Below are 27,000 nucleotides of genomic sequence, written 5' to 3'. Positions count from 1 at the left end.
TCTAGATGCTGCGAATACGGCAGTAGTATACAGAAAGCAGGGTTCACCTCACCCTTAACTCACTTCCGTTTGTCGTTTTAGCGGAAGTGACGTCATAGTGAGGTGAACCCTCCTTTCTGTTTTGAAATTCAACGCCAACGATTCCGGCGTAGACCCTGTTACCTGAGTTAGAGGATTTAAAGGGGCGTGAGTTGAACTAGATAGCTCAGGAAGGTGTGAGGAGCGTTTGAGCCTTCGATGATGTCAACATACGATGAGTTAGATACAGGAAGTTATGAAGTTAATAGGAGAAAGATGAAAAATAAAGAGATTTAATGATATCATTATTAGGCTCAAAGATTGAGCATGAGAATCAATTGAAGGGGGAAATGTTTTAGAGATTGAAATAAGGCAAGGGGGAAGAAATAACACTTAAATCTATTGATTTTACTTAGCTTATGTTCGTAGTTAATTAACTTATGAAGTCATGTAATTTGACACCGATGTTGTCTAACTCACTCTTTAGATGATTTACATTGAGATAAGCAAGAATCATTAACCCTGAACAAGTTTTAAGATGATGTAATTTGACACCGATGTTGTCTAACTCACTCTTTAGATGATTTACATTGAGATAAGCAAGAATCATTAACCCTGAACAAGTTTTAAGATGATGTAATTTGACACCGATGTTTATTAACTTCTTATTTTGATGATTTACATTGAGATAAGCAAGAATCATTAACCCTAAGCATACAGCAGTAGTATACAGAAAGCTTGAGTTAAAAGCTAATTGACTTATGAAGTCACGTGATTTGACATTGATGTTTACTAACTCACTCTGTTGCTGATTTACATAGAGATACACAAGAATCATTAACCCTGAGCAAGTTTTTAGATTTTGTAATTTGACACCGATGTTTACTAATTCACTCTTTCGGTGATTCACATTGAGATAAGTGTAGATTATTAACCCTAAGCAAGTTTTCTAGCATCGTAATTTGATATCTTTGGTAACTAACTTCTTATTATGCTGATTTTTACTGAGATAAGATATATATTTAATCGTGAGAATGTATTAATTTTCACAAATGTTAACTTATACACTGTGCTTATGCTATAAACGCAAAAATAAGTGATTAGCAACTGATAAAATGTTTGAAACTAACTATAAGAAATCAATGAGACAGAAATCATTATTAGTTAATTACATATTGATTGTTTATTGGTAAAGTTCAAGTTAAGAAATATTAAATTACAGTTAAATTTGTCGTATTGTTACTCAAATTATTCTTAAACATGAATAAATTGTAATACAACATAAGCAAAAGACCAATGAAAAGAAGGATACATGAAATAAGTGAACAATGAGATGCAAAAATGACCATCATTTTGTGTTATTAGACAGTTACAATGACTAAGTATACGTCACAGAAGCTTTCATCTTATATAGTAAAAGTTAAAAATTTCTGAGCATGCGCATGAATTTACATAAAAGCAATCTACAAGAAAAAGTGAAGTCATTCAGTTGATTGTCCAGCTAATTGTATCAAGATGCCTTACGATTGTGAAAATTGTGCTTTTACATCTTACTCAATCGTTGACTATGTCAATCATGTATGTGCAACATCAAGTCATCATGAAGATCATAGTGCTTCTAGTCAAAGTGCTCAGATATTATGTTACAATTGTGATTTCTCAACACTAGATGCAGAAGAGTATCTTGCTCACTCTTGTGAAACTACTCCTTTGCCTTCTTGTTCAAATGACTGTTTAATTTGTGTTCCCGAGCTACCAATTATGACATCACAAGAACAAAACAATACACCATCAACTTCAGTTTCATCATCTCGAAACATCACCTCACCTAGCTCCTCATCAAAAGGTGTAAGTCTACTTCAAAAAGTGAAGAAAACAAAATTTTGTTGTGATAAGTGTAAGCATGTGTTCTCAAGACGGAAAATTTTCCAGGAGCATATCAAAGTTTGTGGTGTTCCCTGTTCACCTATAGAAAGAAACTTTAGTAAAATTGATGGATTGAATTGTGTGCGAAGTGCAATGCATAATAAACTATCAGAATACACAATAGAAAAACCAACAGCTATTGATCTTGATAAATTGCAGAAAGACATTCAAAATGATATTTATGACTTATTGAAATCAACACTTGATACTCATCCTACACTTAAATTCAATTTAACCATTGAAATCAGTTTTGAAAAAGTGACAAGTGAGGGAGTTGTTAATCTGGAGAAAAGACCTTTCGTTTCCGTTATGAAGCAAATCTTGAGAGGAGATGATTTGAATTACAAAATTGCTTCATCATTCGATGAATTGAAAGAAACTGTAGCTCAATACACTGAAAGAGGGAGTGGATGGTCTATTGTTTCAATTGATAGAGTAACTATTCATCTGGGTCGATTCAAAGCTCATGCAGGAGGTTGTTTCAATAAAAAGTTACCAGCACTGATTATCAATAAAAAGTGTCTTTTGAGGATGGAGGTTACGAGTGACTGCTTCATGTATTCTGTTCTAGCATCCTTACACCCAAAGAGTAGCAGTAGCAATCCTTCTCGTCGTAAACAATACGATCAGTACATTAACCTCTATGACTTCTCTGATGTAAGAGGCATTGTGACACTTGATCTTATCTCTAAATTTGAAAAGAAAAATAATTTGTGTATCAATGTCTATACATATGATATTGATGAATCTTATGTGATCCCTTTGAAAATCAACAAACAGCTACATCAAGAAACGATTAAGCTATTCCTGTACGATGAACACTTTTATCCAATCAGAAGCTTTAATCGCCTCGCAAGTGCGGATCTTACAAAATCACGTCATTTTTGTGAGTTTTGTATGAATCCATTTACTAGCTGTGAGAAATTGGATAAACACAAAATTGAGTGTGTGCGCATGTCTCCTGGTAACATCATCATGCCTGAAAGAGGTTCCAGCAAACAAAAAATAAAGTTTAAGCAATACAAATGGATTCAACAATTTCCATTTGTAATTTATGCAGATTTTGAGACCCTGTCCGTCAATACGCAAAATGATTACAAAATCAAAGAGCTACCGCCATGTAGTTATGGTTTAGTTGTGGTTGACTGGAACGGTGTAATCATCAAATCAGACTTTTGCCGAGGACCTGATGCAGTTAAAAATTTTCTTCCAAAGCTATTCTCTTTGAAACATGAGCTGAGTACAATTTTGAGAGACTCAAAGAAGCCTCTAATAATGACCGATCAAGATGATGAAAATTTTGTGAATGCAAGGAAATGTTTCATCTGTGGACAAGGACTTTGGTCTGATAAAGTCAAGGATCACGATCATCTAACTGGAAAGTATCGCGGAGCAGCTCATTCAAGATGTAATCTTGCTCTTGTTATGCCTGATAAAATACCTATCATATTTCATAATTTGAAAAATTTTGATGGTCACATAATCTTTGAAAATTTGAGTCATGAAATAATCAAGAGAGGATTGACTGTTATCCCCCACACAATGGAGAAATACACAGCCTTCTTATTTGATAGCTTCATATTTCTCGATAGTTTTTCTTTTCTTCCAGCTAGTTTAGAATCATTAGCAGAAAGTTTAACAGAGGAAAATAAACAAGATTTCATCAAAATGTTGTTTCCCAATCATCCAACAGCACTTTTGACTAAAAAAGCTGCTCTACCTTATGAATATATCGATTCGCATGCAAGATTTGAAGAAGATACACTACCGAGTATTGATAAATTTTATTCATCATTGAGTGGTGAAACTATATCTACTGAACTTTACAATCATCTTGAATTAATTTGGAAGCAGTTCAACTGTAAAACACTCGGGGATTTTCATGACATTTATCTGAAAGTGGATGTTTTATTGCTCACTGCAGTATTCGAAAATTTCCGAGGCACAGTTAGACGTTTTTTCAACTTGGATCCCTGTCATTTGTTCTCCTCACCAGGACTTTCATGGGCTGGAATGCTCAAGTTTACTGGCATAACTTTAGATCTGATGACGGATATCGACATGCTCTATATGATTGAAAAAGGAATCAGAGGAGGTCCAACATCGGTAGCAGATAGACATTGCACTGCAAATAATGAAAATGTCACAAACTTCGATGCAAATAAACCGAGAAGTTTTATAAAGTATTTCGATGTAAATAATCTCTATGGTTACGCCATGAGTCAAAAATTACCAATTGATGAATTCAGCTGGTATCAAGGTGAAATTGACATTGAAATGTTGCTAACTGAAGCAAGAGATACTAACTATGGATACATTTTCGAGGTTGATTTGGAGTACCCAGCTGAGCTCCATGACCAACACAATGATTTTCCCTTAGCTCCTCACAAAATGGAAATTGATTACAATTCATTGAGTGATTATCAAAAGGATATCATCAAAAAACTAACACAAAACGATTTAAATTATACTTCCTCTGAAAAGTTAGTTTTGACATTTTTACCTCATGAGAAATATGTTGTTCATTATGCAACTTTGGATTTGTATCTCAAAATGGGAATGAAGCTGAAAAAAGTTCATCGGGTGATTCGATTCAGACAAGGACCGTGGTTAGCGAAATATGTTGAATTCTGCACAAAAATGAGACAACAAGCTACTACCGCCTTTGAAAAAGATTTCTGGAAATTGATGGTCAATTCAATCTACGGGAAAACAATTGAAGACAAACGCAAACATAGAAAGATATGTTTTGCATTTGATGTGCACGAAACTGAAAACAAGTTGAGATCTGATCTATGCAAAAGATACATTATCATGAGTGAAAATAGAGTGATATTTGAGCTGTTCAATACTAAGGTCGAGATGAACAAACCAATAATGGTAGGTTTTACTGTTTTGGAAATGGCAAAATTGAAAATGTATGAAATTCATTACAACAGCTTCAAAAAACATTTCGGAGAAAAGATTAAATTACTCTACACAGATACTGATAGTTTAATCTACAACATCAAATCAGAAGATATTATCAAAGATATGGAAAGCCTTTCATCTCTAATGGATTACAGCAATTACCCTAATGATCATGTTCTCTTCTCAAATTGCAATCTGAAGAAAGTTGGATACTTGAAAGATGAGATGGCGGGTAAAGATATTGAAGAGTTTGTTGCATTGAAACCAAAACTTTATGCAATCAAAGTTGGAGATTCAATTGTAAAAAGAGCCAAAGGAGTTCAAAAGTCTGTTTTAAAAAAGAAAATTAATTTTGATGACTATCTAAATTGTTTGTACAATAATGAAGTTGAAAGAGCCAAGCAAACAAGACTTGGATCAAATAAACATGTAATCTATATGTTTTCAAATGATAAAATATTGATGTCTCCACTAGATGACAAAAGATTTTTAATCAATAATACTGATTCATTGGCCTACGGGCATTACAAAATCAGACAAAATGAGTCTGAGCAACAATAAAGTTTGTTTTTCATTGATAAAATGTTTACATTTTTTAAATATTGAATAAAAAATTTTCGGGTTATTAGCAAAAAGAATGAAGAAAACACAAAAATAACCACAAGCTTGAGAATTATTAGATTGTATTTTCATGTCGTTGTATGTAAATCCTCTTTTAGCGTTTCTCTCTAGAAATATCAAAATTTCACCAGTAGGCGGACGACCAAAAGAATCAAAATAATGCCCCTGTCCATTTTTGTTTATACTAAGAGCAACCCAATGACTTCCAGGCTCATAGCTTTTATCTAGATTTATAATCATTGATGTTGGAAGGGTAATGACCCTTGGTAGTCTATCAATTGCAAAGACTCCTTGGAAATAAGAAACGTTTTTCAAGAGTTTATTGATCTTTATTGTTGTTAGCATAATTAGTAATCTACAGTTACATTCCTGTTTTGATCAATCGTGATGACGTTATCAAATTGAGCAAAAATGATTGCTTTGATTGAAGTTGTCAATGTCTTAGAAAACTTCACATGTAATCTTATATTTCCTCGTTTCAACAATGAGAGAGTTCCATTCTCAGCTCCTATTGATCCATCAGGAGTAAGATCGAATGCAAATAGAGTTTTTGACTTTCCAAAATCTTCATATGAGACATCAAGTTGAGGTTGACCTTCATCTTGTCCTAATGCTCTGTAAAGATTTACAAACTCTCGCATGTAAAGCTTTTTCTCAAAATTAGGTTGATATGGTAGGCTAGGAATCAAATTTCCATCAGCTTGTAATGCGATGTAGTTAATGTTAAAATGTTGAAATTGATAAGGATCTTTAGTTAATGATCCAATGTGTGCTGCATCATCAACAAAACCAATTACAACTCTTCGCGGTAATATGCCAGAGAATAAACTTTCAATTGTTGCTCCAACTAAATTTGAGCTTATTGAAAAAACTCTTATTTCATTTCTTGTTATGAAATATTTTGCAGGTGATTTTATCAAACCTTTGAGAATGCTAATTTGAGCATCAGGGAACAATTTTACTCGACGTATGTGTAAAGTGATTGCATTCAACTGAACTTGATAACTTTCTGTATCTGTTGCATCTGTTTTGATTAAAGGGAAACCTTCAGGTGACTTGTTGAAACGAAAAGATATTGGGACTGCATTGATTAACAGCTTATCCTGTTCACATAGGGGCAGGTGCATTCTGAAGTATAGATCGAAAATTCCATTTGCTATTCTTGTTGAATCAGACTCATCCATTCTACCAGAATCAATTTTATTTTTGACTCTAAACAATGTGTCTTCAAACCATGACTGATAATGATATCGGTTACTGGCTTGAGAGGTATTAACAGTACCAACAATCAAATCAATCTGATCAAACAATGAATTAGCAAAATTTTCAACGGTACTTATTTTTGTAGCATCAGCTGCAGTTCCATCTTTTTTAGTTACAGAAACAATGAGATGAACCATTGTTGCTTGTAAATCTGTGAAATCATCACTTGCAGGGACTAATATTTCAAAAGAATCTCCTTTTTCAATACTAGATGTAGGTCTATATTCTACTTCATAACTATGAGAAATTGCTGTTTGAGTTGGAGGAACGGAAAATATTTCAAGTTCTGACTTTGTAGCAGGAAAAGAGGATTGATGTAAATACTCCATTATTGGAAAATGTCAGTAAATTTTTTCTTTTGCGATGTTCTCTTTCGTTTTGCAGAGCTTTTCTTATTTGCTGAGTGCTTCGATGATAGCCTCTTAACTTTTTTTATCTTTCGCCTTTTTCTTATACCAGTACCGATCTGATCAATTGCATTGACAAGCTCAGTCAAACCAGATTTTGCTGCAGTTTTCAAACCTTCTCTACCTCTTGTTTTTAATGAGTTTTTCAGATTTTGATTATCAAGTACATCTTGTCCAATATCTAAACCTGTCCTAAACAATGATTTTAAAATTGGGATGCCAATTCTCTTCAGGAAACTTCCTATACCATAACCTCGTTGATAAGGCTGACCTTTGAAAACTTCAATATCATCAAGGCCTGCACCGGCTTGAGTCTTGTAATGACTTGAAAAATCACTATCACACGGACAATAAGTTTTATAATTCATTTCAATTTTTATTCATAAAATATCGTTGTTGTTCTTATACATCTTTCTAATGAAGTGTAAGCTGATGAAAATTCTTCCAGTTTTGAATTTCATTGGTGAACCCATTTCATCAGTAAGCTTGATACTGATATCTTCAATTTTATTGCTTCTAACGGGGTAGTAATGTGGTACATTATATGTCATTTGACCGATCTTATCGATTTGATCTCTCTTCAATGGCACAACTCTCAATAACCTTGTCTTGGAATCACCTACATAATGATCTTTTATAATATCAGTGTAAATAAACATGAGATGAGATTTAGTGCTAGTATCGGGTTTATGTTGAGCAATTCTAACAGAAGGATTATCAGATGATTCATCAGTTACCGCCATCATGTAATTGTGATGATCAAATCCAAGCATGTTCAACAAGATTTCATCAGCAAATGCCGGGTAAACAAAGGTGCTTGAATCAGGCATAACACCTCCTTCAATTGAGACTTTACTTTTCTTTTTTTCATCGTTAATCATTTTCAAAACGGGAGGTCGCACAGTCTCTGACCATGGTTTGTGCAGTCCTAAATCAGAATAAGCTTGAGCTAAAGTTTCATTCAATTCACTAATGAGACTTTCAATCGTATCATTTTCAAAAAAATCAAAAAGTACATATTTTTTAGTTGCACATGAAGGAAACCAGAAAGTAGTACGATGTTTGAGTACTTTATGAGCAAGAGGGTAAAATATTTCTCTTATTCCTACGAACCAATCACCTTCTAAATTAAGAGAGTCTCTCAGTCTATTTGTGAAATAACCAATTTTATTTTTAGGAAAAATATCCATAGAAGCATTGGATATCACATCAACAGTGAATTCATTGTCGCTGTACATCTTCGACCCAGCTATTGAATGTATTAGGATAACCTAACCATTTGACAAAATATTCAGTTTTTCCTGTTTTGCGGTTTTTACGACTTTTCAGTACTTTTTCAATCTTATACAGACTCTGGGCCTCAACTGGTTGCAGCTCATGCTGATAGAATATTGAAGTAATTGGTTCATTATTCCAATCCACTAAATGATAGATGTAACCTTGAGGTGTCTTTTTCAATTTAACTATTTTGAATAATTCTTCAGTGAAGTTGCTAGTTGAACCTTTTTCAAATGCTCCCTTTGCTCTTGTTATTCTAACTAGTTGATCTTTTTTGTATGGTCTCGGATAACTTGAGATTTTCTTGTGACTTTTTCTTATATTTGACAAGACTTGCGCTTCATTATTTTTGTTAACCTCTGATGGCGCCATTTGAATAGTTCTATGAAAAGAGTTGTTGTAACCTGATACAATATCTTCTAAACTATTCAAGTAATGTAAACTATTAACTGAGTGTAAATATCTATGTATTCTTGTTCTCAAGGTTCTGTTGAATCTTTCAACTATCGCACACTTGATTATGTCATCTGTAGATGTGAAAAACTGTATGTTTAATGATTGTAATAGATGTTGAAATGAACTATTAATGAATTCTCTGCCTTGATCTGTTTGTAATTTTTGAGGTCTCCTTTCTTCAAATATGCTTTCAAATGCATTAATTATTGATGAAGCATTCTTGTTCTTCAGAGGACGTACCCAAGCATATCGACTGAATGTATCAATACACGTTAGTAAATACTTGACATTTGAATTTTCTTTGGAGATCCAGGACATGTCAAGTAGGTCAGCTTGCCATTGCTCATCAATATGATCAACAAGGATTGGTACCCTTAAAAAATTCCTTTTGACTTGCTTATACAAATTATATGTTTCTTGTTTGTTCAACCAATCAACTGTTTTATTGATTGTTAAATTAGGTAATTTGATTCTTGCTACATCAAACAATTTTTTCAAACCTCCAAATGAGCCACCAGATGTTGGATCATAGTATATCTTTTTCAAAACGCTAGACGTTTCAGATTCGTCCATGTCAAATCAGCTGTAGTATCAGCTCTTTGCATTAAATCTTTTACGTGTTTGTTTGCAACATAATGTTGAATTGAAGGGTTCTTTCTTATAACTTTAATGACCCTTCCAAGACCTTTTATTGGCATTTTCTGCTTTCTGGGTGAAGGATGTTTGATTCTCAAATAATGAACTATATCATGAATATTACTATTGGCTATTGGATTCCCAATATTATCCAAAATGTTTCCTTGTTCATCAACTAATTTTGGAATGTTTCTGAGAGTCATTTCCAAAGTTTTATCTCGTGTTATTGGTTCTTCATATTTTGCAAATCTAACTCTCGATTCTTTCTTAGGTGTTGACGTCAGAGGTAGTGAAATATGCTGTCTTACTCCATCATGTATTTCTGGTTGATTATATTCAGGAGGGTAATAATTACTAGATGTTGAGTTTTTGATAGAAGCTTCAGAAATTGTTGAGAGTCCGTCACTTGGAAAGTATTGTAAAGATGGAAGGTCAGTCTGCAAAGCTTGAATATTTGGTATACTTTTATTTGAAAATTTGTCATATTTTGTTAGCATTTTAGTGAGCAAGTTTACTTTAACTTCATTTGGAAGGTTAGAGTTCACTAAAGTTTCGAATGAGTTTGTATTTCTATGGTATATTTTCTGTAATTGATCTTCAGGGATCAGAGCCATACGTGTAACAGTGTTCATTCTAAAATTCTATCTGCTGCAATTCTACCTAGGATTGTTATTACCGGAATCAACAAACTTGATAAAAAACCTCCTCCTCGCTGATTGATCAGATTTCTTTTTAAGTTGTGCAGCTTTGTAGATGCTATTTTTCTCAAAGTTTTCTTATAAGGGTTGAGTTTCTTTATTGCCTTTCCAGGAATTTTAATTGTTCCTTTTAAAACTTGTCTTATTATCTCACTTATCACAGAATAGATCTTTGGAGATGCATGTTTAAGGATCTTCTCACGCTTGATTGCAGTTTTTGCTTTAGCCAACTCTTTCAATGAAGGCAAACATAATAAACATCCTTTCAAAGTCATGATTCATCATTATTTGTTTTTCAAAATTCTTATACAACTACAGTAAATAAGATACAGCATAATTAGTTTCTCCAAGAATATTTTTCATTAGTCTTATTTCTTGAGGAGTGTCAGGTTTAAGATCGATAAAAAGATAACTAAAAGGGTCTCGAGTTGCATCTTGATATATAGTTTGAAATTTTTTCAATTTTAGTGGAAACATTTGTCTTGCAATATTTGTTGCTAATGATTGATCACGTGGATTCTTGAATAAAACTAGATATTGTGCATTGAGCGTTATGTTTCGTGATTCATTGCCTCTCATGAAGAAATTTTGTACAATTAAGATTATTGATAAGTTACGATGATGTGACCCTTTTGTGAACATCTCACTTATCGCTTTTGAGCTAGCTGATTCAATCATTAGATCATCAATAATAATCCATTCAGGGCTAGTACCATCAAACCTATCTAAAATATCATCAGGAAGTCCTCTGATAAACTCAACATTATTGAATGTTTCGAAAATTGACTGATATTCACCGTAAAAATAAGTAATTTTAGTAGGAACTGGTTTGCAATACTGATTAACCTGATTCACTAATTTTCTAATCCAAAAAGTTTTGCCGCAACCGGTTGGGCCACTCACAATCATTGTGAATGGATGCTTCAAATAAACATTGTAATAAGACATTTTAAATTCTTGAATTCTTTATTATTTTTCTCATTTCTTAGACAAGGTTATAAATTTGTATTACAACAAATACATGTATTGGTTTTTCATCAAAATTTGTTAATCACTTTGATCAAAGAAGACAGAAATGAAGTGTTTTCAATTCTGAATCTTATGACTCGCATGTTTGAGGCTGAGATTCTTTCTTTGAACATGTCTGCGGTAATGTTTACATCTAACTGCAATGGACATTTGATTTTACTAAGAAAAGGTGCAAAGATGTTATCGGGATGACTGCGAAGAGCTTCTTCTATCCGATCATCTTGAATAACAGGCCAGGTTGCTGAATCACCAGTAAAATTAGCAAGCCGGAGATAAATATAAATGTCTGCCAACAAGAAACAGAAATTTGATTTTTCAGATGATTCCATCCGCTTTGTCTCAAGAAACTTGTTGTAGACAGACAAAATATCGATCAGTTCCAGGTACTTATTCTCATTTACTTCAAATTTTTGATGACCTTTGATAGCAATGATATTATTCGCAGGTGTTTTTGTGATTGTTAAAGCAAAATAAGTAAAGACAGGATTAGTTTGAGGATCATAATTTTCCAAAAAGCTACAATAATTTTTCAGCTCTGAGAAGCTCAAAGCTATGCGATTCCTTGTTGATTGGCTACCATTGACTTCAACAATATTACATCGTGAGCAGGCAACTTGTCCGTTTGTGCCATGGGAGAGAAAAACTTGAATGTTTGAACAAAAAGTTAGCTCCAAAGCTTTTGTCCAATTCAAACGATTTATTTGCTGTTGTTGCTGAAGATCAGACATTTTGAAAAACTTGAGATTAATTCACTTTTCAATATACTCGAAGACAAACTCATTATATGAAGACGATTCACTTTATGAACCGAAAAAAATTCACTGTACACTTTTATATTGATTATAAAAGTACTGCGCAACCGCATTCAATTTTTTTGATATTTTTCAACGATGCTAACGAAACAATTGTATGTTTCATCCATTTTTGCAATGCTTACATTACCAGTCATAACTACTGAGGATGAAGCATAGTACATTAAACAGATTCCCGCTGATCTCCAGTAAATCGCTGGATAAATTTCAGGCTCATATTCAAAACAGTTATTTTCAGATAACAATTTATGATTATTCACTTTGAAGGGTAGCTTCGTTTTCACAGTCAAATTTATGTTTCTCACGAATTCCAATTTTACTTGCTTGAAGTAACGTGAGAACATTTCTGCAACCGTTGTCACTGTTTTGAATCCTGTTGCTATTACTTTCCCAGATGCAAAAACTAATAAACAATTTCCTTTTTCCTTAATTACTTGAGCATTGTATTTCTTTTTGTAGATCTGATTCCTAGTGTCAATTTCAATCTGTTTACTTGTTTTCCATAATGATACAAGATTAACGATTTCAAGCTTTGTGTTACTCATTGTGACTGTCTGAGCTTTGTTAATTAAATGCATGTATTCGAAGATATTTATAGATATCAACAAAAAAAAAATTTAAAACAAGAATCAGTATTTCATCCATAGAAAAGTAGTTTATGTGCAATATTCTATCAAATTCATTTTTTTTTTATAATGAATTAAAGTACATAAAATAATTTAAGATTCCCATGGTAAATTTCTATCTTATTTCAGTGTTTAGCATCATTAGAAAAGTTAGTAAACTTCGGTGTCAAATTACAGTGAGTTAGTATACGTCCTTTTCAAATCACGTGACTTCATAAGTCAATTAGCTTTTAACTCAAGCTTTCTGTATACTACTGCTGTATCAAAATAAGAAGTTAATAAACATTGGTGTCAAATTACATCATCTTAAAACTTGTTCAGGGTTAATGATTCTTGCTTATCTCAATGTAAATCATCTAAAGAGTGAGTTAGACAACATCGGTGTCAAATTACATGACTTCATAAGTTAATTAACTATTAACATAAGCTAAGTAAAATCAATAGATTTAAGTGTTATTTCTTCCCCCTTGCCTTATTTCAATCTCTAAAACATTTCCCCCTTCAATTGATTCTCATGCTCAATCTTTGAGCCTAATAATGATATCATTAAATCTCTTTATTTTTCATCTTTCTCCTATTAACTTCATAACTTCCTGTATCTAACTCATCGTATGTTGACATCATCGAAGGCTCAAACGCTCCTCACACCTTCCTGAGCTATCTAGTTCAACTCACGCCCCTTTAAATCCTCTAACTCAGGTAACAGGGTCTACGCCGGAATCGTTGGCGTTGAATTTCAAAACAGAAAGGAGGGTTCACCTCACTATGACGTCACTTCCGCTAAAACGACAAACGGAAGTGAGTTAAGGGTGAGGTGAACCCTGCTTTCTGTATACTACTTACGGCTCCTGATACTCTGTTAGACAACCATGAATTTTATTCAATGGTATTCCTGTTATCGATGCAAGCTATTCAAGATATAATCAGAAAATATTTACGTTAAGTTCATTCCAAAGTGAACATCAAAAGAAAATATAAAAATTTAATGAACATACTTGTTGTAAAAATTGTCGACCTACATCTAGACCATCTGACCAATCTAACAAAAGATCATGATAATCTTCCCCAGCAACCTTTACTTTGATAGTAACTATTATAAATTACATTGAATTAATCATCACTTTACATATACAAAATATTATCAAGAAATAGATGCTAATAAACTTACTTTTATCTGGAGCGTAGCTCTTGCATCTGGGGCAATAAGATTTACTTTGCATATTTCTCCTGAATATTCCTTTAAAAGAATAGAAACATAACTATTATTGTTTAGATAATAAATCAGTTGGAAAAGTTACCTTAGAAATGTTGATAAATGAATGAACCACGAAATTCAACCCGAGTTCTAACGCAAAGAATCTCGACTTAATTTGAAGATGAAAATAAAGATTCAAAACTTTGTCTTTGAAACATAAAAAACAACCTAGAACCAAGTTTAGACAATGAGTGCGAGATCAGATTTTTGGGTTTAAGGCGCATATTTCAAAACGACGCTGCAAAAGCCTCCAATCTCGTAAGTAAATTCAGTAAATTAAGTAAATTTATTTATGTACTTTCGATGAGTCTACATTGCCTACTATTTTTAACTACTAGTCAATTTGAAACAATCGGTTGTTTTAGGTTGTTTCTTAATAGACAAAATAAACACAATTATCAAATTTATGCACAGATTCCTCAAAGATTTCTCTATTGAACAGTTTTTGAGAAAATCAGTCAAACCAATGGCTTTTAATGATCATGAGAGTTAACGAGCTGAAACTTAATATTTATCCATGAACATGGTAAATCAAATCATGAATTGAATAATTTTATCAATTCTCATGGCATCATCTACAATCATAATTCTTTACCAAACATAAGGTTTTTGGGCTATAACAGTATATGACTGAATAGCGAATAAAATTTGAACTAATTCATTCAATAATAAAGATCCTTCTATCGCATGAGTTCTGTGTTTAGTAATTCAAGTTTCAAAGCTGACCACATAAGTAATCCACGCTATAACATTTTTTTCTAGGATCTTGAATGATTCAATATTTCAATATATTATAGCCCATAGTGAAATCTAATATTTGACTATGAATGATGATACCGTTACCGAAATACTGAGGCCAAAGCTTTTAGCTCAAGGGCCAGAAAAAGAGAATTGTTGAATGGAAATTAAAAAAAAATGTTCGGTCAGTGATGTTACCAACAATTTTCACGGACGAATGCTAAATTGGACAAATTAGTGGCGTCATTTTAAAATGAGCTTTCTCTGTTGTGTAAAATTGTTTAATCTTTATCATGAGTATAATTAAGTGAATAAAGTCATTTGAAATAATTAGCCGTGAGTTCGTGGATAGTAAGGATGAAAGAACATATCATAGACTTGAGATGAGCAGATTGGCTGCATGTACGGCTGAATGCCCATAGACCTTATCGTACTTCTTGCATCTCCATCCCAAAACTCTCCATATTTTGGTTCACCATATTTAATGATTTCTACTTGTCGATTCAAAAAATCTCGGCCATTGATATGTGGGCAATACCAAGCTGTACATTGATTTTCATCGAAATTTGAACGATTGTACAAAAATAAATTTACGTGGAATGGAGGCTCATGATCCTCGAAATACATTACAAGTGCATAGCAATCACCATCATTTAAAATTTTCAAACGATTAAAGTCATAATATCCATTTGGAGTATTTCTTTTATTGCGAAAAAACTCATCACGATCAGAATCAGGATAGCATTGAATCACAAGATAGTTCATTTTATAAATTGGTATTCCTATTATAGATGCAAGCTATTAAAGGTATAATCAGAAAATATTTACGTTAAGTTTAGTCAGTAGTGAAAGTCAAAATGAAATATAAAATGAAATTAACATACTTGGGGAAATATTTGTCGACCTACATCTTCCCTGTCTGACCAATCTATCGACAGATCATGATAATCTTCACCACCAACCTTTATTTTGATAGTAACTATTATAAATTACATTGAATTCATCATCACATTACAATTTTTATTTACAAATATCAATAAATAGATGTTATTAAACTTACTTTTATCTGGAGTTTCATTACTTTCCATATTTCTCAAGGAATATTCCCTTTAAAAGCATAGAAACATAATTATTATTATTGTTTGGACAATAAATCAGTTGGAAACTTTACCTCCAAAGTTTTGATAAATAAATTAACCTCAAAATTCAAATTATGTTTAGTCAAAATAAACTTAAACTTGAACAGAAAGAATCTCGACTTGATTGAAAGATGAAAACAATGATTCAAAACTTTGTCTTATAAACCTAAAAACCAACTCTAGAGTCAAGTTTAGACCAATGAGCTCAAGATCAATTTCTAGATTTTAAGGCGCATATTTCAAAACGCCACTGACAAAGCCTTTAATTTTGTAAAAAAACCAGTATATTAAGTAAATTTATCTATTAATCTTGCTACGAATTTTCATTGCTATTCAATCCGGTGCTTATTTTTTTATTTCCGTCTTTTTCGTCGCTCACAATTCGCTCACAATTCACTCACAATTTCCTTCTTATTTTTTATCTAATTTCAGGGTTCTCCGGTGAAAGATTTGTCAAAAGTTAAATCATCATCTAAAAAGGAAATTAGCCGTGGGTTAGTGAAAAGTAAGGATATGATACGATTACTCCTCCTCCAGCTAGACGCAATTTGCAACTCGGTTTCAGGTACGGTTCGATGTCCATAGACCTTATTGTACCTATCTTATTTCCAGTGTAAAGTTGTCGATATTTCGATTCACCGTGTTTAATGATTTCTATTCGTCGATTCAAAAAATCTCGGCCATTGATATTTTTACAATACGAATAAGTGCATTGATCGTCATCAAAACTTGAACGATGGTACAACCATAAATTCACACGAAATGGAGGCTCTCTATCCTGGAAATTGATAGAAACTGCATAACAATCACCATCAGTGAAACGTTTCAAATAATCCAATTCAGCATATTCTGATGGGTCTTGTCTTTTTTTATTAAAAACATGGAAAAATTCATGATACGGATCCTGATACTCGTTCACACAACAATGAATCCTATTAAATGGTATTCCTGTTATCGATGCAAGCTGTTGAAGATATAGTCAGAAAATATTTAAAGTTAAAAGGTTAGTCCAAGGAATGAATATGAATTATGAAATAATTAATTTAAATCATGAAATATGGTGTTGAAAAATTCCACATATTCTTGGACCTTATTTGAGCCTTATTCATTGCTCAAAGATAGAAATGGACTGTTAAGAATGTTTCTGAAACTTATTCTTCATGCCTAGTTAAAAACATTATGTTAACCCCTAATACTTAATAGACTCAATCAACACAATTATCAAATTTATGCACAGATTCATCAAAGATTTCTCTATTGAACAGTTTTCGAGAAAATCAGTCAAACCGATCGCTTTTTATGACCATGAGAGTTAACGAACTGAAAATTATTATGCGTCCATGAAAATGGTGGATCTCATCATGAATTGAATGATTTTATCAATTCAACATTTGGTCCCTGACCTCGAAACTTTGAGTCACGATATTTCGAGATTGTTTATTTTTGGAAGCATAATACAATCATAATTATTTCACCAAACATTAGGTTTCATTATGGAATTTAACAGTATCTGACTGAATGCTGAATAAAAACAATAATAACTAATTCATTCAATAATGAAGATCCTTCAGACGCATAAGTTTTGTGTTTAGTAAATCAAGTTGCAAAGCTGACCACATAAGTAATCCATGCTATAACTTTTTTTTCTATGATCTTGAATGATATATATAATATTATAGCCCATAGTGAAATTTAATATTTGACCACGAATGATGATACCGTTACCGAAATACTGAGGCCAAAGCTTTTAGCTCAATGGCCAGAATAAGAGAACTGTTGATGAATTGAAAGAAAAGTTCGGTTAGTGATGTTACCAACAATTTTTACGGACGAATAATAAATTGGACAAATTAGTGAAATCATTTTATAATGAGCTTTCTTTTTTGTGCAAAATTGTTCATTCTTTATCATGAGTATAATTAAGTGAATAAAGTCATTTGAAATAATTAGCCGTGAGTTCGTGGATAGTAAGGATGACGGGGCCTATCATAGACTCGAGATGAGCAGATTGGGTCCATGTACGGCTGGATGCCCATAGACCTTATCGTACTTCTTGCATCTCCATCCCAAAACTCTCCAAATTTTGGTTCACCATATTTAATGATTTCTACTTGTCGATTCAAAAAATCTCGGCCATTGATATGTGGGCAATACCAAGCTGTACATTGACTGTCATCGAAATTTGAACGATTGTACAAAAATAAATTTACGTGAAATGGAGGCTCATGATTATCGAAAGTCATTTCAAGTGCATAGCAATCACCATTATTTAAAATTTTCAGACGATTAAAGTCATAATATCCATGTACGTCATTTGGAGTATTTCTTTTATTGAAAAAAAATTCCAAACCATCAAAATCAGGATAGCAATACATCACAAGCCTGTTCATTTTATAAATTGGTATTCCTATTATAGATGCAAGCTGTTGAAGGTATAATCAGAAAATATTTACGTTATCTTTAGTCAAATGTGAAAGTCAAAATGAAATGAACATACTTGTCGAAATATTTGTCGACCTACATCTTCCCTGTCTGACCAATCTATCAACAGATCATGATAATCTTCACCACCAACCTTTATTTTGATAGAAACTATTATAATTTATAAATTACATTGAATTAATCATCACTTTACAAATGAAAAACATTATCAATAAATAGATGTTAATAAACTTACTTTTATCTGGAGTTTCAATACTTTCCATTTTTAAATCGGAAACTTCAGCTTCAAAGTGTTGATGAATAATGAACCAAGATTCAAAAATTTGACTTCAAAACATAAAAAACAGTCTGAAAATAAGTTTAGGCCAATGAGTTGCAAATCCTTCCCTGGATTTTGAAGCGCTAATTTTGAAATGCCCCTCGCAATGTTTTCAACTTCGTCGTATGTAAGAAATATATTTTATAGATATAAGATTCTTAAGGTATTTATCATTTTATCCATCCAAGTTTCATGTTATTAGTTTCATTGAAAGATGATTACTCAAAATTTATTAAGATAGTTTTTTATTCGATGCCTACTAATGGTGCAATCTCTCTTATACAGCCTTTCGCGATGAGCCCAGAAGAGTTTTCACTGCCTTTTAGAAGCATTTCAAACACTGTCAGTAGATATGAATAAATCTTATTGCTATGAAAGTAAATTTTGATTTATCAATCACTGGGGTCGTTACATCGATTTAATCGATCAAAAGGTTAAAATTTAGTTTTAATAGTTAACTAGTAATTACAAATGAAGAGGTTTTAAAATAACACTGACTTTGAATTCAGCCTTAAAATATATTTTATAAATAGAGTTGGACGGTTTCTTTGAATTACTTGAGTTTCCAAAAGTGTATAAACACGAGTCCAGAATAAAATCTATTAAGAGTTACAAGTAGTTGAGGAAGATGTCGAGCTGATATTGAATTTTGATTTGTCAAATTAGTTGCCATATTTGTTATTTCCAGGATCCATAAACTGAAATTGGATAAAATCAAATAGGCGAAAACGTCTCTAGATCGATGAATCTTGCGACCATCAGAGCGAAGTAAAAAAGTTTGAAGAGTAATTTGAATTATTAAAGCTCCATGGTTCATCATCTTGTAAGATGTCAATGTGTTTTCCAATCCACTTGTAACAATATCATATATTGCTAAAGTATAAGCACCAGCAACAGTAATAATTGACATGATGTGGTTATCATTTGGATCCAAACAAGGATCGGCAATTTTGTGGAGTCCCTTCCGTTTACGACCTCTCAATACGAGTCCAATCAAAGCAGCAGCTGCTGATAAACCCTGAAATATGAAAATGTTTCAATTGTTATTCAAACTGAAATTGTTAAGTGAATATTTGTCAATTTCAATTTACCTGAATAGATGTATGAGTGATGAGAGTAATCTCTGGATTACCAAGCAACAAGACAATTAAAGCAGTTGAAATAATTAAAATACCCATAAAGAAGCCTTTAATTGAACTTGGTTTCTTGGCAAAACTGAATGAAGCGTTATCATCGAGATCTGAAAGTCTCGGTTTAAGGCTGTTGTAATGACACCGATTATTTTGAATCCACATGTAACCTAAAATGAATGCCGTTAATAGTTGATAATTGTGAATAATGGGTAAAAGTAGATCGGAAAATGATGCTGGAAATATGTTAGGCCTGGAGGATATTAATGATGGTGACGATGTATCTGATCGAGGTGATAATCGAGCTTGACGATGGCTACATGTACCATAGTTAGGATCAAAATTAACTAACCAAAGTGACATTTGACAAGCAAAAAGATGAGCAACAGCAATATTCTTGAGACTGTATTTAGGTCCACGTTGAGCTCGAGTAAATATGAAATGCATTAATAAAAAAACAAACAGAAATTGAAGAATTGGTATGAAAATGAATTGGTCGTTAAGACATTGAGCCAAATTAAGTCCAATAGCAATCAACTGTACCAAACCAAGAGCTATGGAACCAAACAGTATTGATGTGTTTTCTGGTCAACCACAAATGAAAAAAAGAGAAGCAAATTAATAAAGTTTATAATAGTAATTTTTTGCTAATGACTTTTGCTTCGATTTTCGGTGTCCTAAAACATTTAATAATAATTACCGGGATGACCCTCACCAGGTCCATAATAGTCTTTAGTTGTCCAACAACGAATTAAAATGATGAACAAAATTGAGGTTCCTAACAGGTAGCCATGATAGTAATATACGGTTAAAGTGAACCAGTGTCGGTTTGGTATGGATGTGCCTATGAGGTGAATAAACATCATTAGATATGCAAAGTTCCTTCAGTCGAATTGAATTACCTGAAATACGAAGAAGGGTTATGGTACAAGCAAGATGAAAGATAGAATATAGTTGAGAGAAGAAAATGTTCTTTGGCCTTTTCTTATAAACTCTACATCGATTCCAGAAATCATCGCGAACATCAATTCCAGGTAATTGAGTTGTCTTGCTAATTTCATTAAAGGTTTCTTGAGGTGATGACCGGCGAGTAACATTTGTGCTGGAGATTGGATATTTAAAGGTGTGATTCGGTGTCACTTGGATTGTTGTTGCTCCGGTCATCTTGTTATTGGTATTGGAACCGGGTCGAGTTGAAGATCGACCCGATGATATTGAAGATGAAGCATCTTTATTGTCTAATATGGATGAATTGAAATAACCCGATGTTCCTGGAAGTGAGGATATAACACAACTTGAAGTCCCTTCAACCTGGTTAGCTGTATAATTGTATAATTTTTTGCCAAACTGCCAAGTGAAAATGAATGAAAATGTTATTAATTGTTAATTGTTTACCAGTTGATCAAAAATTTGATAATCATTAAGAAAAGGAAAATATGTCAAAAAAAACAAGTGAATAGTTTAACCTTGATTATTGGGCACAACAGACGAGAAAAAAGATCATCACCGTTAAATGCGCCTAATCAAGTTGATCAATGGATTGAGATGATAACAATACAACGAACAGCTCGTTGTGTGTTGAACATGTTGCTGGTGATGATACAGGTAGCTATTAAGCATAAACAACAATATATTTGGTTGATTGACTGTCAATATTTAAGAGTGAAGTTATCAGGAGGGAAACACACACAAAAAACAAACACATAAATGTAAACAGATGATTTACTGAATAAAGATCACTTTCAAGACCTAATCAGTTGATTGTTTTTTTGGTTTACTTTTATACATTTAACCTCGAAAGTGTATTGTTACATAAAACAAGGGAAACTGATCCGATTGTTCATTTAATTGATCCAATTTGATGATTGATTGAATTTGAGAGCCTTAAAACAGATCCATCATCACTTAAGCCTTAACGACTTCCAAGCACTCGCGAGCAAAAAAACACATAAAAAGTATCAAATGTATCAATAATTTCACTATTGTTAAAGCTCATCATTGAAAGAAACAATTAATTTAATTAAGCACAAAAATTCAAGAAACTCATGGAAAAATAAAAAATGAACTCAACTAAACCTTTCAATAAAAGGTCTTCTGATGCTCTACAAGCTTGACCTATTGATTTAATTTGAATTTTCAAGTGTCAGTGATACATTATGGTGAACTTGAAGGATACCAGAATGGGTATTGAGAGTTGTTAAAGGTTAATTGATTAAAGCTGAGGGTTGATTGATTGTAAGTTTCAAATTTATGTGTGACTTTATTGTAAATCAGTGAATGTCAGTCAATTTAGTGGAGGTTGATGAGATGAATTAATTGTTTCTCGCAACAATTTGGTTTTCTGTGTCTTTTAAGTTTAAAATTTGAGCAAACCTTACAAAATATCAACTTGATAACATATTAGGAAGAAGAAGCTTCCGTAATTTTTATGAATGGTTCAATGGTTGTTAAATCTTGGTTAAATGGATGTTTAATCTTGATAACTTGAAACCTGTAAAACCCTAAGGCTGATTATTCAGTTGACTTAACACTGTCTAATCATTTCCATGCAAAAACAATTTACATGTATTCATCATCTAAACAATCATAATCATCTCTACCATGATATATCCAAGTAAAAAATACAGTTAATATTTGCTTCCCTCTTATTATTGTAATTATTTGGGTAAAATGGGAGATAAAGTTGACAAACAAAAAATCTACTTTTTCCAACCAATATTGTAAAATAAACAAGGAACCACCAATTTTTGGCAATCCTTTCCGCCCCTTGTGACCCAATCAAGGTTTACACAAGCATATAATCATCATAACAATTAAAACTAACAAGCAACTGTTCCACAAGGCCAAGAGATTCAGCATATTGCTAAAAGTATCTATCTATCGTAAGAATGGCTCATAATAAGATTCATAATACATCTGATTCTGACTAAATACTTGACAAAATGGGAAGCAAAATTGGATTGAAATTTACAATTTTTTCTAGAAAAATATTGAAAAATGAAGCTAATTTCAAAAATTGCCTAACATCCAAGTCTGATAAGATATGACGGGTGAAGTTTTGGAAAATCATTCAAAAATAAAGCTTGACTGGACTTATAAGCACCATTTTATCGTTGAAATAAAGGTTCAATTTTCAAAGATAAGGCAATCTTGATGAAAAATTGTAAAAGTATGATCATGAATAGATAAAGCGACAAAATTTGATTTCGTCTTTGGTCAGTGAAAAATCAATCTCGAATGAGTCTTTGAGATGGACCAAAGCCTTTCGATTGACCTTTGTTGAGGTAAATATTATATTTTTCTGACAATTTTGAGGCCACTTCTAGCCTTTTTTGCAATTCTTTAAAACTCTGAAATAAAGGCAAATTACTATTTGCACTGACCATAGAAGCAATCAGATTTTGACCTTTTTGATTTTGATTTTCACTTGTCTATTTAGAATCGTTAAAAACTGAATTTACTCACTTTACTTTGGTCGATTATTTTTCCATCACTTATTTTAACTACAGTTGCTTTTGGATTAAACCGATTCTCTGAAATTGAACTCATTAGAATGGACAGTTTATATGTTCACAAATGATATTGAAAATAGGTTAAACAGATGACCAGAATAAGGTTTTGATAATAGTCGAGTTAAGTCCAGGCTAAATGGTATTTTTTTTAAAGGAAAACACTGAATAGTTTAAACATGATGAACATTGTGGATATCAGTGAGGTTGAAGTGAACACTTAAACGGCTAAAGGTAAAAATGAGCCTGAAAATCAGTGAGCCTGATGAAGATGAGCAAAGGTGGGTTAATTTTTTGTTTGTCACCAAAAAAAACGGTTGTTTAAAGAGTTAAAGGTTCCTTAAATACGAAGTCAACTGTGAAGTAAAAACATAAATAATTGTTGAACGTGATCAAAAATTATCTCAAAGAGGTTGTAAGTTTATGATGAATAATTTAACGCTCAGCCATTTGATGGCGAAAAGGTGAACAAAAAATTGACTCGATTATCAAGAGTTTCGAGATGAGAGAAGTTAATTTTTACAATTACAATTAGATTGCAAAATGAAACATTTTTTTTCATTATCTGTTCTTTATTTTAAGGGCGACAATCAGTTGATTCAATCATCGGATTATCAAAAAAAATATAAGTTACAAGTTGTAATGGATAGCCTTTATCGATATGACTGTTAACATGTAAATTGTATCATTTAATGTTGAACCTAAAAATGTAGTTGAACAATTAAAGATTAGGTTGAAGCTCAAGAACAATTATTAAATCATATTGATCACAATTGGCTTATCTAGAGCTGTAATACATTTTGGTTGTGTGAAAACAAAACTAAAACAATACTCAAAAAGAGTACAAATGATGGTGAAAATGCTTTGAAAATAACAAATTTGAAGATTGAAATGGTTTGCTCAGTTCAGCTTAGATTGATGAATTATCGTATTTGAGTGGTTGAAGATTAAATCTTATGCTTGGTGAGTTGAGTGAGTTTGGTGAATGGACGTTTCTATAATTGTGTTTGTTCAATTTCCTCTGCTTTCGATTGTAGCAGCATTTTAAAATGGTCAAAATGATTATGAAGAGTAAAACTGTGGTGATTGATATCAATATGATTGCCCAGGTCGGCAGTCGACAATCATCAATGTCATCATACCGATGGTGACAGTTGAATATGGATATGATGTGCCTCTTAGCTGCTGCATAACCATCAGTTGATCGGTATTTAAGCTCTTCGTAGCGACCACATTCGGATTTAATTAGGTTAAGCATACAATATTCATAATCAAGGATGAAACAGCAAGCCAATTTGTCTTGGTCTGTCTTGGTTCGCCATCGGTCAAGAGCTCCATAATAACACTCGGCATACTCACTACGTTGTAACATCTTCGATATACAAGTTGCAGGTAATTCAATCCGAAATTTGTTTATATAATGGTAAAAATCATCAATTAAATTTTCATCAATCACTTGCGACCAACTATAAAAGTCAATTTGTTGACTTGATCCAAGGTAAACTTGCAATGAAATAAGTATTAAAACTATTACTTTCATTTCTGGTGAACAATTTAATTTTAATTTGTAGCAGATGTAAACAGCACAATTTTCAAAAATGAGTTAACAGTTGTTTCAAGATTATCCCATAGTTAAGGTGATTATCTTGATTCTTTCATAGGTAAATCAAACAATGCGAAAGGCGCGCTGGATAAAAATTGGATGATTGGTATCCATGGGAGCAAATGCATCTTTACGATACAATTAGATAAAATCAAACTAATCAAAAATCCTTCAATGTAGTTTTCTGGCAATTATCAGGATCAGCTGAAATTGAGACGATGGATTCAACAGTTTTTTTCTTGATAAACTTTTGTTTTCCACCACCTCTCCGATTTCGGATTGGAATGATTCAAGTATTTGCTCCTCGGCCTTTTTCAATGTTTCCACCTGACTCTTAATTCCTTTTAATGACTCCAATGCATCCTTCTTACACGATTTCAACATTTTGGCAACAACATTTGCATCCTCCGAATTATAATTGTACTCTCTTTTGGGGATAGCATCCAGTATCCGTGTCTCCAACTCTGGATCTTTCGTCAAAGTAGAATACTTAGGTGTCAAAAGCGGCATGGTCTCAGCAATAAAGTTTTCTTTGAGCTCGTCATAATTAGTTGAGTCGAAAGATTTTTGACCATTGGAAACTCTCATTAAGGAATCAATTTTTTTCCTCAAAATGTCTTCCACCTTTTTGATGACTATAATTTGAATTACTGACTTGTTGAATTTAATTACCTTCGCCGCGTTTGGCTTGAAGTTCTTTAAGAGCACTACTTAGAAATGCAAGATGACCTTTAGGGCATTTATTAGCATAATGACCTTTTTCTCCACACTTGAAGCATGTTACTTGATCAAGAGGCCTATGAATCCTTTCTTTGGATTGAGCTCCCTGGGGATCCGATGAATTAGAGTTGGAGTTATCTGTTCCGTTTTTAGTTGCATTAGGAACCGGTGGTCCTTGATTTTGATGAGGAGGGTGATTATTATGTGATTGATTATGAATCGGATTATGATGCGAATTGTGATGACTATTGTGATGTGTATTATGAGGAGCATGATGTGGATGTTGAATAGGTTGTTGGCCGGAGTGTTGCTGCTCAAGCTGAGCAAGTTTACTTTGTATTGCTTCTTCTCTTGCTTCAGGAGGCATCTTGGGACAATTATAAATTTTATGGCCTAATTCATTGCAATAATGACAAATGACAGTTCCTTTCTTTGCTTGAACATTTGGATCGTTGATAGGTAAATCAAATCTAGGATGAACAAATTTACATTCTGGACCGAGAGGACAAAAACCAGCAAGGTAACACAAACATATTACACGTCTAGTATGTCTATGGCGACAATTGGGTCCATGCCGGCAGAAACCACGATCATACCACGGACAATCTTTGATTTTAGATTCCGGATCAATGTGTAGAAAAGGGCATTCCTTGTTAGAACATGCATGGAAACGGGAATAAAAATAGCATTCCGGCATTTTAGTTAAATCATATTCATGAAGAAATTCACATTGATCTCCTTTTTTACATAGACCACGAAGCCAGTGTTTACAAACTATACTACGATCTCCTTTGATATGTCTGAATGGACAATTTGCACCTCGATGACAGTTACCACGAAGATGAAAAACACAGACCGCTGCACCAGATTTGTCCATTCCCGGGAAAGGTAGATTGAGAGCACCGATTTGTTCAGCCAAGGCGATTTCAACGTCGAATTCGACATCGTTCACGGATGCCAATAATTCTTCCATGGTGGTTGACTTTGCTAGAACACTTTATCGGAAAATAATAACAAAATTAACAACGATTTTTGATGAATAAGCTAAAGTATGAAACTAAATGGGATCTATCATCTGTTGATAAGCCGCAAACCACTTCTTTATTTTAAATAGCTTATAGATGGAGCTACTTGTTAAATTAGTAAAACTGTTCAACATGTGCGTACAATGAAGGCGCATCAGTATTTTGGCGGTTTTGTATGAATTGTTATCAATTGTTTATTTTCATATTTACTTTTAGTTTTAAATATCAATATTTTTTAAACAGTGTTCAATTTTATCAACATGTCATCATCTAATCTTAGTGACGCTCTATTAGAAGATCCTGATCGCAGTGTAAAAGCCTGCTTAATGGATTTTCAAATCATAATCATCAAAAAGGTGGAAGACATTTTGAGGAAAAAATTTGATTCCCTTATGAGAGTTTTCAATGGTCAAAAATCTTTCGATTCAACTAAATATGAC

At 32.8% G+C, this 27,000-nt stretch overlaps 6 protein-coding genes and 1 long non-coding RNA gene across 8 annotated transcripts; 1 reads left to right on the top strand and 6 right to left on the bottom strand.

Annotated features, from left to right (window-relative positions):
- The first annotated feature begins 1,533 nt into the window (after nucleotides 1–1,533).
- On the top strand, nucleotides 1,534–5,415 carry LOC107371910 (uncharacterized). The gene has a single exon (XM_015940058.2). It carries the CDS (start codon nucleotides 1,534–1,536, stop codon nucleotides 5,413–5,415), a length of 3,882 nt encoding a protein of 1,293 aa, XP_015795544.2.
- Nucleotides 5,416–5,822: 407 nt separating this feature from the next.
- Nucleotides 5,823–7,067, bottom strand: LOC107371909 (uncharacterized protein F54H12.2-like). The gene is made up of 2 exons (XM_015940057.2): nucleotides 6,873–7,067; nucleotides 5,823–6,773 (listed from the first exon to the last, which is right to left on the bottom strand). The coding sequence occupies exons 1-2, from the start codon at nucleotides 7,065–7,067 to the stop codon at nucleotides 5,823–5,825; spliced, it is 1,146 nt and encodes a 381-aa protein (XP_015795543.2).
- A 6,449-nt stretch (nucleotides 7,068–13,516) lies between these two features.
- LOC107359768 (uncharacterized) lies at nucleotides 13,517–14,117 on the bottom strand. Its single transcript, XR_001568154.2, has 4 exons — nucleotides 13,979–14,117; nucleotides 13,849–13,917; nucleotides 13,676–13,770; nucleotides 13,517–13,588 (listed from the first exon to the last, which is right to left on the bottom strand). It is a non-coding gene; the product is annotated as an uncharacterized LOC107359768 (long non-coding RNA).
- An 821-nt stretch (nucleotides 14,118–14,938) lies between these two features.
- On the bottom strand, nucleotides 14,939–16,004 carry LOC107359767 (uncharacterized). Its single transcript, XM_015926334.3, has 4 exons — nucleotides 15,845–16,004; nucleotides 15,734–15,780; nucleotides 15,558–15,652; nucleotides 14,939–15,471 (listed from the first exon to the last, which is right to left on the bottom strand). Exons 2-4 carry the CDS (start codon nucleotides 15,759–15,761, stop codon nucleotides 15,004–15,006), a joined length of 591 nt encoding a protein of 196 aa, XP_015781820.2. The 5' UTR covers nucleotides 15,762–15,780; nucleotides 15,845–16,004; the 3' UTR covers nucleotides 14,939–15,003.
- A 1,667-nt stretch (nucleotides 16,005–17,671) lies between these two features.
- LOC107359462 (uncharacterized) lies at nucleotides 17,672–18,592 on the bottom strand. Its single transcript, XM_015925934.3, has 3 exons — nucleotides 18,490–18,592; nucleotides 18,310–18,404; nucleotides 17,672–18,235 (listed from the first exon to the last, which is right to left on the bottom strand). The coding sequence occupies exons 1-3, from the start codon at nucleotides 18,515–18,517 to the stop codon at nucleotides 17,759–17,761; spliced, it is 600 nt and encodes a 199-aa protein (XP_015781420.1). The 5' UTR covers nucleotides 18,518–18,592; the 3' UTR covers nucleotides 17,672–17,758.
- A 398-nt stretch (nucleotides 18,593–18,990) lies between these two features.
- LOC107359381 (uncharacterized) lies at nucleotides 18,991–23,618 on the bottom strand. 2 transcript variants are annotated; one of them, XM_015925866.3, is made up of 5 exons: nucleotides 23,169–23,618; nucleotides 20,606–21,050; nucleotides 20,404–20,547; nucleotides 19,665–20,287; nucleotides 18,991–19,591 (listed from the first exon to the last, which is right to left on the bottom strand). In XM_015925866.3, the coding sequence occupies exons 1-5, from the start codon at nucleotides 23,250–23,252 to the stop codon at nucleotides 19,127–19,129; spliced, it is 1,761 nt and encodes a 586-aa protein (XP_015781352.1). In that variant the 5' UTR covers nucleotides 23,253–23,618; the 3' UTR covers nucleotides 18,991–19,126. The 2 variants fall into 2 exon arrangements, with proteins under 2 accessions (XP_015781352.1, XP_089123419.1); XM_089267293.1 differs by lacking the exon at nucleotides 23,169–23,618 and adding an exon at nucleotides 21,211–21,534.
- A 145-nt stretch (nucleotides 23,619–23,763) lies between these two features.
- On the bottom strand, nucleotides 23,764–26,649 carry Clp (Cleavage and polyadenylation specificity factor subunit 4). The gene has a single exon (XM_015926658.3). The coding sequence runs from the start codon at nucleotides 26,506–26,508 to the stop codon at nucleotides 25,480–25,482; it is 1,029 nt and encodes a 342-aa protein (XP_015782144.1). The 5' UTR covers nucleotides 26,509–26,649; the 3' UTR covers nucleotides 23,764–25,479.
- Nucleotides 26,650–27,000: the final 351 nt, after the last annotated feature.

The sequence above is a fragment of the Tetranychus urticae genome, chromosome 2 (genome assembly GCF_039701765.1).
Source record: "Tetranychus urticae isolate SD_2017Ah chromosome 2, NJAU_TeUrti_SD_1.0, whole genome shotgun sequence".
NCBI classification, from domain to species: Eukaryota; Metazoa; Arthropoda; class Arachnida; order Trombidiformes; family Tetranychidae; genus Tetranychus; species Tetranychus urticae.
The sequence above is the reverse complement of the archived record's forward strand: the minus strand, read 5'-3'. Positions and strand labels throughout refer to the sequence as shown.